We start from the raw sequence: 12,394 nt of genomic DNA on the forward strand, positions 1-12,394 counted from the left end.
GGAGGCCGAGCTGGAGGGCGGCTGCCCCCGGCCCGGCGAGGGGGACGCCGCCCAGAAGAAGGCCAGCCGGGACGCGGGGCCGCCGGGGCGCTGCGCGCATGCTGGGCCGGCGCCCGGGGCCGCTCGGCCCCCGATGCCCCGGAGACCTGGCATGTCGGTGCACTACACCCTTAACCTGCGCGTCTTCTGGCCCCTGGTGACCGGCCTGTGCACCGCCCTCGTGTGCCTCTACCATGTCCTGCGAGGGAGCGGCGCCCCCGGGGCCGAGCCCCCCGACGGCGCGGACGGCGGCGGCAGCGGCGAAGGCAGTGGCTACCAGCTGTTCCAGGTGGCCGCGCTGCTCTTCCTGGGCTACGTCCTCCTGCGCTGTCGCCACGCCGTCCGGCAGCGCCTCCTGCCCGGGCCTCCTCGGGGCCTGGCCGGCCACCCCGCCTTCTCCGCGCGGGGACGCTTCCCGGAGCCCAGCCTCGGCATCCTGCTGGAGAGCTACTACGAGCACGAGGTGCGCCTGTCCCCCCACGTGCTGGGCCACAGCAAGGCGCACGTGAGCCGCATCGTGGGCGAGCTGGTGCGCGCGGGACGCGCGCGGGGCGCCCCGGGCCCCATCCCCGGGGGCGCGCTGGCCTTGGCCTTCCGCGGAGACTTCATCCAGGTGGGCAGTGCCTACGAGCAGCATAAGATCCGCCGGCCCGACGGCTTCGACGTGCTGGTGCCTCTTCGCCTCCCGCCGCCGGTGGCGCTGGAGCCTCGGAGCCTGGGCGCGGAGCCCGGGCTGGCGCCCGCCTTGCATGGCTGCTTCGTGTGCGCGCTCAAGGCGCCGCCGGGGGCCGCCGGGGGCCCGTGGCTGCGGGACTGCAAACCCTTCGCCGACGCCTTCTGCGTGGACGTGCGCGGCCAGCGTCACCTCTCGGCCACGCTGGTGCTGCGCTGGTTCCAGGCGCATCTGCAGCGCGCCCTGGCCGCGGTGCGCTACAGCCTGGAGGGGCGTTGTCGGGTGAGTCTGACGCCTGGCGGCCTGGAGCAGCCGCCCACCCTGCACATCCTGCCCTGCCGCACGGATTACGGCTGCTGTCGCCTGTCCATGGCCGTGCGCCTCATCCCCGCGGTGCACGTGGGCGACGGGGTGTTCCTCGTGGCGCCCCCGCCGCCCCCCGCGCCCGCGGGCTCCCCGCCCGAGCTCCCCGGGGGACTGCGCGCCGAGGCCCTGTGGGGCGTGAACACGGCGCGCCAGGAGCAGAAGCTGCTGAGCTGGCTGCAGGAACGGGCCGCCCCGGGGGCCTGCTACCTCAAGTGCCTGCAGCTGCTGAAAGCCCTGCGGGACCTGGGCGCCCGCGGGCTGGACGCGACGGCCGCCGCCCAGTGGGGACGCATCCTGTCCTCGTACGTGCTCAAGACGGCGCTGCTGGCGGTGCTGCTGCGCGACGAGGCGCCGTCCGCGCGCTGGGACGACGGGCACCTGGAGCAGCGCTTGGCGCAGCTGGTGCGCTTCCTCCGGGACTGCCTGCTGCGACGCCAGACGCTCTTCCACTGCGTCCTGGGCCCCGGCGGGGCGGCCGCCGAGGTGGGGCCCCTGCCCAAGGCCCTCCGCGAGGCCGGCCCGGTCGACCTCCTGGCTCCTTTCGACGGGCGCGCCCGGGAAGTGGCGGCCGCGCGGCTGCTGTCTACCTGGCGAAGGCTGCCCCAGCTCCTCCGGGCCTACGGGGGTCCCCGCTACCTTGCCAGGTGCCCCCTGCCCCGCGCCCCGCGCTCTCGGGGCTTCCCAGAGGATGAACCCTAACTCCCCCCCACCCCCTCCACCATCGGCCCAGTGATCGCTCCCGCTGGGGACTTGACTGGGGGAGGGGGAGCAGGGGGTGAGGCGGGGTGGGGCGTCATGGTTATAGATAAGACCCCATTGGCCGGAAGACGGGAGTTGCAAGAAGGTGCTGGAAACTTCAGACCATGCCATTTTATTTTTGAATGTCACCCCAGGCTCCATCATCCCTGGGGGAGTTGTGGCAGCTTCTTACCCCGCTCACCAGAATAGGGGTGCGGGGAGGGGCTGTGCAGGAGTGATGTCACCCCCGTGTGAGTTTGTGTGGAATGGTTCTGCAGAACCACCAACTTGGAGAAACTCCCGAAGGAAGGAAAGCCAGTGCTAGGTGCCCGGAAAGTTCCTAGGCATTTTGACATCTGGGGTTGGTGTTGGGAGCGGGTGGGGCACATTTAAAGAAATGAACCGTTTTCCACTCAACCCTTGCGAGGTCCTGGGTTCCCCATCATCTTTAAAAAAAAAAAAAATCAGAATCTTTATCTGCAACTGGAATATTGAACTTCTAGGGGCTCCCGTGGGGTGGAAGCTAGTTCCCACTGTTCTAATGGGGATTGATGGACTTTGGAAACGGTGCAATCAGGGGTGATTGCCCAGGAGGGGGAGAATTCGGCCATCGAGAGGCAATCAGGAGTGGGGTGGAGTCACCCCCAGCACAAATAGCACTTTGTTTGGACCAAATCTTTCGTTCTGTGGTAATGGCCAAGCGTTGGGTCTGGCTGGGAGGCGGAAGGATCGTGGGGGCTAGAAGAGCGGGTTGGCACCACCCCGCCAGGCACACGGAGGGCCTCTGGGTGGCCAGGTTCTCTGCCCAGGAGCACTGAGACCCTGGAGCCCATCTTGAGAGGGGGGAGGGTCCTTGGGGCTGCAGAAATGTTTTTTCTGTCCCTGCCTTTGCTGGGATGGGGGGGCGGGGCAGGCACTGGTCTTGCTGCTAAGGTTTGGTTTTGTTTTATTCAGCAGCGTCCTGGGCAGGGAGGCTTCTTTCTGCCTTGTTTCATGAGACCATAAAGAGACCGTGCCTGTCGCCCTGCCTAGTGTGGCCTTGGAGCTTTCAGGAGATGCTCAGTCCTGGGGAAGGGCGGGGCAGTGGTCCAGTGTCAGATTCACACGTTGGAAGGCCTTTCACTTAGTGTCCAGGATTTGGGCTCGGGATAGGAGATCACACACACACACACACACACACACACACACACACACACACACACACACACTACACAGGGGTGAGAAGCAAGGGGAGAAGATTAATATCTGATACCGCCCCTCGTATAAATTCCAACCGGTGGATTGTTTTTTTTTGGGAGGGTCTACACCTGGTGACCCTCAGGTTACTCCTGGCTCTGCACTCAGGAATTACTCCTGGTGGTGCTCAGGGGACCATCTGGGGTACCAGGGATGGATCCCAGGTTGGCTGTGCAAGGTAAATGCCCTACCTGCTGTGCTCTGGCCCCTGACCCCCCAGTGGGTATATTTTGCAGCCATCCTGACACCCTTCGATTTCGGATAATTCTCAAAGACATTAGTTTAGCTTGAGGATGGTCCCTCAGCCTCCTGTCTAAGAGAAAATGCAGCCCTCTCGGAGTTAGCCTTCAAGATTAAAACTTATTTTTCCCCAATAGACACGTAGTTCCCTAGATTTTTTTTTTTTTAAGAAAAGAAAAGAAAAAACTCCTGGAAGCAGAAGTAGGTCGCTTAGTTTTCCGGTGCTCTGTAAAGGGAACTCTTGAAGCTTTCTTTAGAGGTGCTGTCTGACTACCCCGGAAAATCACTGAGAATTAGGCAAATCCCACAGCTGTAAGAGAAACAGTAGCAAGGGTGCTCTCTCTTTGAAATGTCTGGAGGATGCTTCTTCCCCTGGTCCGTTTTAGGTACTGCATTTAGCAAAAGGATAGTTCTGCAGACTTGCTGCAAAGAAGTATCAGTTGCACAGTGTTCTTTAAAATGAGGGTATTTTTTTTTTCTGTAAGTAAATAGCAAGCGGAAGTAGATCTTTATATATAATTTATAATGTTTCCACATTCGGACACAATTTCCTCTAGTCATTAAATCTACTGGAAGGGGAGGGGGCGGGGCTCTTGGCGGGATTAGAAAGCTTTAAAAGCTGAATTTTCCAAATATTTCTAGCTGAGTGGATAGTTCACCTCCCCCCGACCCCGCTTTTTCTTAAATTTTAATAGTATTTTTTAAGTTTAAGTCTGGTAACATACTGTTCTTATACTTTGTTGTTGTTATTATTGTTGTTGTTATTATTATTATTATTATTATTATTATTATTGTTATTCAGGTTTATAACCCAAAGTTTCATCCAGCCTCAAGATTTTTAAATGTTATTTTCTTAAATTAATGGGGCATTGTGTTTGTGACTTTTAAAAATATGAATGTTTTATTTAAATGCCATGCTGAACAATTGTTCTCAGTACATGGTAATCAAAACAGATTTCGATCAATTTTGGTCAATGTTTAGTAATTCGAAGCATGTACTGTGTACAAATGAACTAGTGTGGCATCGTAGCCAGGCAGGATGGTCGCCCAAGGCACTTAAATCAATCTCATTATTTAATTTGGGCTCCATCACAGCCATGATCTGAAATGTACACATTTTTGGTGTATACTTGGTACTAGAGAATTTGCATAAGATTTATATGTCTATTATATACCAATATTCTTAGACAAGCTGGCTCCAAATTGCTCTTTTTAAAAAAAAAAAAGCAAAGAATTGTTCAGTCAATGCCCGAAGAAAATATTTTTTTTAAGTAAAATATTTTCAAATATTTTGAAGTCAAATGGTTTTTAAGGGGATGATGACTCAGCCCTCTGGCCATCAGACATCCTTCGGGAACGCCCGTGGACCTAATGCTGGAATGCTCATAGGCCGGGAGACGTTTTGCAGAAACGGAGCTGAGAGGAGGTGGGGGGAAGGAGGGGTGGCTTTGCAGCCATCCCAGAGAGCTAAAGACTTTGGAAGGAGGCTTGGAGAGGGGCGTGAGGGGCAGAGTTGGAAGCAGGGGCTGGTGTGGGACTCATGAGGGTGTGAGAGAGGTTTGGGTTAGGAACCGTATTTCTAGGTAATGTGCTTGTGAAACCCGGGGTCGCAACCTTGGCAGTGGAGGGGCTGGTAAACAGGGGTGGGGTGGGCGGGCCTGGGGGTTGTGCCCCTTTTTAAGGAGGACAGCCGTAAGGGGGGACATGGGTGGGGAGGTGCTGAAAACCCCACCCAGATAAATTGTAAGTGGGACTTTCTGATTCCCTAAATAGTTTTTACATGTTCAAAATACGGTGTGAGCCAGACAGAAAATTTGGCTTACGTCTCGGGCTCCCAGTTTGCGACCGCCGCTTTACACAGCTATCCTCGCCCCCAGGTATGTAGAAGAATCTATTTATTAAGGCTGAGGATGTTTTTGTACATAGTTGGGGGACAGTATTTCAAGTCTTTATGTCAGAGCTAAGCTTTCTTGTAGGAAAAAAAAATCAGCAAGGCCAGATAACCCCATAACTTCAAATTCCCAGAAGGACACCCTCCCCCTGCTATCCCCGCCCCCCCCATCATTCCCATTCTAGAACCTTCCACATGGGTCATCCTATCCCTGGGGGCCTGTTCTTGGCATTTCCTTCCTGGTGAATTGGGGCTAAACTTGGCTCTGCCAGAATTTGCTGATGAGTAATCAGGAAAGATTGCAGAATAACTTGTTTCTTTTTTTTTTTATTGGTAGTTTTTCCTTATTTTGAAATTATTGGGTTTGGTTTGTTTTTTTTTTAAGTTGTAGCCTAGCCCGTGCCTTAGCATTGAGGCCTGATGGAGGCCGTGGCCTTCCCACTGTTTACACATGTTTCCAGCCTGTTCTGAATTGGGGGTTCCTGCCCCAGGGCCCAACAGAAGGTCCCCTTTGTTTTGGTTGCTTCTGGTTTGGGGGCCACACCCAGCAGTGCTCCCGAGCTATTCCTGGCTCTGTACTTAGGAAGGACCCAAAGCAGTGCTCTGGGGCCATCAGAACCAGGCCCAGCCAGGTGCCAGGCAAGGACTTGGCCCAAGACTGACCTCCTCTTTTTTTTTTTTTCTTTTTGGGTCACACCTGGCGATGCACAGGGGTTACCTCCTGGCTCTGCACTCAGGAGTTACTCCTGGCGGTGCTCAGGGGACCCTATGGGATGCTGGGAATAGAACCCGGATCGGCCGTGTGCAAGGCAAACGCCCTACCCGCTGTGCTATCGCTCCAGCCCCAGGACTGACCTCCTCTTCACCCTGTTGACTTGAGACCAAGTCCCTTTAGTTTTCGGCGTGACAGAGACTCGGAGAAGCGACCGGGGCGGTCCATGTGGCCTGGGCTGGTTATTTTTTTGTCACTTGTCTCTCTGTCCTTGAGACAGACACTGCCACACAGAGCCCGGCGGGGGGCGGGGGGAGGGCAGAGCAGGTACGCGTCGTCTGTCTGTCCATCTGTCTGTGATCAGGAGGGCGCAGAAGGCGCCGGTATTCAGGACCCGTGTCACCTCTTTCCCTTCATACCCTTCACTCGGCCGGAGCCTGTGTTTGTGTTATCCGGATGCGGTATCCAGCCGGCAGCCGTCCCCCTGTCTGTCCTGTGCTAGGAACCGAGAGACCAAAGAGTCTGGCCAGCGGGGCCCCCGGCCGGCCCACGCCACGCCCTTGGGGTCAATTTGCACTTTGAATCTTGTCCTCTGACACTTGCTTTATCAATAAAGAAATGTGTAGAAGCGTCTGGTGTGAGAGTGAGATTGGAGATTGGAAATTGGGGGGTAGGGTGGGGGTGGGGGGAGACTCCTGCCCCCCTGGAAGTGAGGTGCCTTCTCCGAGCCTGCGTGGCCCTGGGGCTCTCACTCTCTCTGGAGCCCCTCAGGGAGACAATGGCCCAGAATGGGTTCCGGGCCCAGCTGAGAAGGGGGTCACTCCTCTGTGAGCTTGCAGCCTGCGACCTGCTTTCTAGTCCCTTCCAGCCCAGAACCTTGCCTCTGCCGCCCACCTCCACATCCCTGCCAACACCGCCCCCCAAACGCCCCCAACACACACATCTGCCCACCGACCCCCCCACACACAAACACACACAATTCAAGTCCTGACCTGTGGGGAATTGCGAGCAGAAGCATTTTGCCCAGAAATCTGGAGGCCCTCGGGCCCTCTCAAGGGGTAAACATTTACTTAGACGAGCGCGCCCACCCCTCAAGCCCGGTGGGCCAGTGGTGACTTGGGGTCCAGCCCACAGGCACTGAGGATGGGGGGAAGGGCAGAGACAGGGGCCGGCTCTTCTGGAGGCCGGCATGTCATTCCCACCCCTTGTGGTGCTTGGTTACAACCACACCCCTGACAAGCCTCCGTTCAGGGAGGGCTGCCGGCAGGAAGTGACGTCAAGGAGGAGCTTCAGGCTCAGGGGTAGGTAGGTAGGCAGACAACGATTGGTCTGGTTCTGGGGCCACACCCAAGCTCAGGGGTGATTCCTGGCTCTGCCTTTGGGGATCAGTCCTGGCGAGGCCCAGGGGACCGTGTGGGGTGCCGGGGATCAAACCCAGGTGGGCAAGGCAGGGTCCCTACCCACTGTATTATCTCTCTAGCCCCCGGAGGTGGAGATCGTTTTGTTTTGTTTTTAATGCCTCACCCGGCAGGTTCTGGGGGTTCCTCGTGGCTCTGCACTCGGGAATCACTCCTGGCAGGGCTCAGGGGACCATGGGGACGGAGGGAGGGGGCAGAGGTGGGAATAATCAAACCTGGGTCAGTGGCTTGCAAGGCAAGTGCCCTCCCGCTGTACTATTGCTCCGGCCCCCAGAGCCACAGGGGGAGACTTTTAGCGAAGGGAGTTAGACAGTAAAGGCGCTGCGGATACACAGGAGGGGGACTTGCAGGGCCCTGAGCAGAGGACAGGTCAGCTGGAGTCTTGCAAACTGGAAGGTGCAGGGCTGGAGAGAGAGCTCAAAGGGCTTCGCGTGGTTTGACCCAACATGGCATGCCCCGCCCCCCTGCCCCCCCTCCAGGAACCACCAGGGGCCCCTGAGCACAACCAGGTGTGGCCCCCAAGACTCAATGCAACAAGAGAATCAGAGGAAGAGGCCGAGGACCTGGGAATGTTGCCAGAACCCGGTATGGGCTGGGCAGGTCTGGGTCAGTACCGCAGATACTGAGTCTCTAAGTAGCTCCCGGCAGTGAAGCGGGGGGGGCTGGGGAGGCTGCCAGGCCCAGTCTTATGGCAGAGGGTAAAACCGCGCAGAGGTCTAAATTGAGCCCCTGGAGAGCGGGGTCAGGCCCAGGCCTGGGGGACGGCCTGAAGCCAGGGTATAATAAGGCAGTTTGGTTTTGTAAACACAGCTGGGCAGGGCGGTGTCTCACCCTTCCCCTGGCACTCTTATCTGGGTCCGCTTTCCCCCTGCTGGGCAGGGCTGGGAGATCGTAACCTAAAGCATTCCCCGTGCTTTCGGCCGCGTTGGAGACCGTTGGAACATTGGCCGAGTTCGGCCCTGGCCCCCTCCACAGAGCTGCGACTGTCCGACCCAACGCCAGCAGACAGAGCAGAGGAAGCGAGTGGGGACAGACAGACAAATGACGGGAGGGTCGGGCTGAGCTTTAATGCCACCCAGAGGGGCTGGCGGGAGCGATAGCACAGCGGGGAGAGCATTTGCCTTGCATGCGGAGGACCCGGGTTCGATCCCCAGCATCCCATAGGGTCCCCCGAGCACCGCCAGGAGTCATTCCCGAGGGCAGAGCCAGGAGGAACCCGAGCATCGCCGGGTGTGACCCAAAAAGCAAAACAAACAAAATAGCAAAAAATAACAGTCACCCAGAGGTCTGCCCTGATTGTCTGTCCTGCCTCTCCCCGCTGCTCCCCCACCTGCCCGTTTCCTCATCTGTGACGTGGGGTGACTAAGAGCCTTGCTGTGAGGGGAGATGAGGCAGGGTGTGACAGCACCCTCTGGGTGGGGGTTGTACACCCTCCGGCAAAGCAGGCCCTCAGGCAGTGCTGGGCGTCCCCGAGGACCCCAGGATGGTCTTTTTTTTTTTTTTTTTTTTGCTTTTTGGGTCACACCCGGGGATGCACAGGGGTCACTCCTGGCTCTGCACTCAGGAATTACCCCTGGCGGTGCTCAGGGGACCCTATGGGATGCTGGGATTCGAACCCGGGTCGGCCGCGTGCAAGGCAAACACCCTCCCCGCTGTGCTCTCGCTCCAGCTCCAGGATGGTCTTGTTCTCTCTCTCTCTGGGCATTTCTGCATTTCTCCTCCTGCTCCTCAGGCCAAGTTCCCAGAAGGCAAGAGGAAGAGAGAGAACGGAGCAAGGAGCACAGCGTGGCCCTGTCAGTCCCCCTGGGCCAACACGGGGTCCGTGGCCAGGCCCGCCGCTGCCAGGGCAGCGGGGAGAGAAAGGCTGCCCCCTCCGAGACTGCCCCTTCCCTGCTGTGGCGCAACCCCGAGCCACACATGAAGGATTGTTGCATTGTTGGTGGAAACACTCGTGGGTCCATCCCACTGGGCCGCAAAAACGCCAGAACCCAAGAGCAGAGGAGAGCGTGAAGGGGAGAGGAGGGACGAGGGCATCCTGAAGGCCTATAATTAGATCCTTTGTGCCGGCCAGAGGCCTCAGAAAGAGCAGATGATCTGTCAGTATCCGGCCTGAAGTCCGACTGTTGGCTGCACGTCAGCGAAGGGTCCAGAGGGTCTTAGCCTCCCCAAAGGCCCCCCGAGTAACGTCCATCCGGCTCAGAGCTGTGCTCAGGTGCCTTCGGAAAGCCGGGTCACCCGGAGGCCCTCTGCCCAGAGCTTCCCACCCCCGGCCTGCCTTTCCGGACCATGTTTGTAAATATTTATTGGACGTGTGCCCACCAGGAAGCACATGGGGTGAGAGAGCCCGTTCCCTCCCCGCCGCCCACCCCGCCGTGGCCTCTTCTCTCCAGAGTTGCCACATCTTCTTTGGAGCCTTCTCCCCCGTTTCAGTACCCAGGGAAAGAGAATTCCTGTAGGCTGTGCCGTGGGAGGAAGCTTAAGCCAGCGGCCGGCCTCTTGGTCCCCAGGGACTCGTGGAGGCCATTCTCCAGGCTGCAGACTCCGCCCTGTGCAATGCGGGCAGAGAGCTGGGGCGTGTAGCCCACGCGGGGGTATTGTTTACGGCTCCCTGGGGAGTCCGGAACGTGGCCAGGGTTGCATAGCCCTGAGGTCAGAGGGCCCTTTCTGCAAGCTGTCCCGGGGTACCCGTGAGCTCCCCCACAGTGCTCAGAACCAAGAGAGAGGAGCGGAACTGAGGGTCAGGAGATTTCTTGCTTTGTGGGTCACACCCGGCGATGCTCAGGGGTTCCTCCTGGCTCTGCACTCAGGAATCACTCCTGGCAGTGCTCGGGGGACCATATGGGATGCTGGGAATCGAACCCAGGTCAGCCGCATGCAAGGCAAACACTCTACCTGCTGTGCTATGGCTCCAGCCCCCAAGGGTCAGGAGGCTTCTGAGACTCAAGGCGATGCATTTGGTCAGTGGACACGGGACCTCATTCTCCTGGCCTCCGTCCCCCTGTCTGCGGTCCCACACACATGGAAGCATTAAAACCATTTGCAGAAGAGTCGCTCTGAAACTCGTCAGCAAAGGAAAGACTCCCGGTGCCGGGAGATGGGTCCCTTCTTCATTTCTGTCTTTGAGTTTGGAGAGAACATACTTCACACGTGGCTGGGCTCCCCAAATTGGCGCTTGTGAATATTCAACAGTTTGGCTCCTAATTGCAAACCGCCCCCACCCTCGAGATGTAGTGACTTTGTACTTATTATTATTTTATTAAGAAAATAGAAATCATGGTCGGAGAGGTAAGCCAGGGATTAAGGTACTTGCTGGCCCGGGTTAGGTCCCTGGCACTAGATAAGATCCCCCAAGGCCCGCCAGGAGTGATCACTGAGCACTGAGTCAGGAGTGAGTCCTGAGCATTGCCATGTGTGACCCCAAAGCCAAAATAAATAAAAATCCGTTAGCCTTTTCCCAGAGAAGCAAGTCCTACTATGTGCCAAATTCAAAGCACTCCCAGCAGTGCTCAGGGTTTACTCCGTGCTCTGCACTCAGGAATCACTCCTGGCCAGGCGCAGGGGACCCTTTGGGGTGTCCGGCATCAAATGCTGTACTATGGCTCTGGTACCTAAAACACAAGCTTTATAAGGATCTTGTCAAACACCTTCCTTGATGGTCCCTGGGTCACCTGTCTCCGGGAATGAGGCCCCGTGCCTCTGATGAGCGATTTCCTCAAGATGGGACCTTCCAAAGGGAGTTCAAGCTCGGAGAGGAGAGGCAGGCTGAAAACACTGCTCTCGCCTGCTCTGTTCCCTCTCAGAAACGCCTGCTGTTCAGAAGCAGCCTGGGGGGACGGAGCCAACGCACAGCGCAGGGGGGAGGGCACTTGCCTAGCTCATTGCCGACCCGGTGCAATCCCGGCATCCCATATGGTCCCCTGAGCACAGCCAGGAGTGATTCCTGAGTGCAGAGCCAGGAGTAACTCCTGAGTACCACCAGGTGTGGCCCCCAACCAAAAGCAAACAGATTAAAAGCTCCTGCCCTCCCAGTTAAAAATTCTGGATTTCGGGGCCGGAGGGATAGCACAGCGGGGAGGGCGTCTGCCTTGCACGTGGCCGACCCAGGTTCGATTCTTAGCATCCCATATGGTTCCCTGAGCACCGCCAGGAGTAATTCCTGAGTGCAGAGCCAGGAGTAACCCCTGTGCATCGCCAGGTGTGGTCCAAAAAGAAAAAAAAATTCTGGATTTCCTGCAATGCTGGTGGGTGCAGCATCTCCAAACTCTACAACACGGACGGTCCAGCAGGAGCAATCTGTAGTAGTAGTAGTAGATCGTACTGGATTGTAGTGATACAATCCAGTAGTAGTACACCAGATTGGGTGGGATGTCACCCAGCTAAGCAGAACAAAAAAACAAAAAAAAAAGCAATCTCATTAGCAGAGATAAATATCGCTCAGCAGTAGGAACTACTACTAGTAGTAGCAGTAGATTGTACTGGATTGTAGTAATACAATACAGTAGTAGCACACCACGTTGGATAGGATGGAACCCAGCTAAGCAGAACAAAAAACAAAAGCAGTGTCGTTAGCAGGGATAACTATTGCTCATAGTAGTACTACTACTAGTAGTAGTAGGTTTACTGGATTACAGTAGGACAATCCAGTAGTAGCACACCGGATTGGACGGGATGGAACATAGAAGCCAGCCAATCTTTTTTTTTTTGCCTTTTTTGGGACACACCTGGCGATGCACAGGGGTTCCTCCTGGCTCTGCACTCAGGAATCACTCCTGGCGGTGCTCAGGGGACCCTATGGGATGCTGGGAATCGAACCCGGGTCGGCCGGCCGCGTGCAAAGCAAACGCCCTACCCGATGTGCTATCGCTCCAGCCCCGAAGCCAGCCAATCTTAAGCAGAACACACAACAAGCAAAAGCAGTCTCGTTAGCTGGGCTAACACCGCTCAAGTCTTCTGTGCGTTAGGCCGCCTCTCCCTAAACCCAGGCTCCATGCAGACCTAGCTCAGAGACTTGCCCCGTTCCACAGCTGACAGGTGTGACCGTCCGTGTCCCAGGGAGGGAGCGATAGAGTAGACAGGGCACT

At 57.1% G+C, this 12,394-nt stretch overlaps 1 protein-coding gene across 1 annotated transcript; it reads left to right on the forward strand.

Moving 5' to 3' along the window:
- Positions 1-1,813, forward strand: ITPRIPL2 (ITPRIP like 2). Its single transcript, XM_004604122.2, has one exon. The coding sequence runs from the start codon at positions 134-136 to the stop codon at positions 1,775-1,777; it is 1,644 nt and encodes a 547-aa protein (XP_004604179.2). The 5' UTR covers positions 1-133; the 3' UTR covers positions 1,778-1,813.
- Positions 1,814-12,394: the final 10,581 nt, after the last annotated feature.

This window comes from Sorex araneus, chromosome 4 (assembly GCF_027595985.1).
Source record: "Sorex araneus isolate mSorAra2 chromosome 4, mSorAra2.pri, whole genome shotgun sequence".
Lineage (NCBI taxonomy): Eukaryota > Metazoa > Chordata > Mammalia > Eulipotyphla > Soricidae > Sorex > Sorex araneus.

Coding starts and splice junctions, on each gene's coding strand:
- ITPRIPL2 (XM_004604122.2), top strand. CDS start 134: ATGCCCCGGAGACCTGGCATGTCGGTGCACTACACCCTTAACCTGCGC.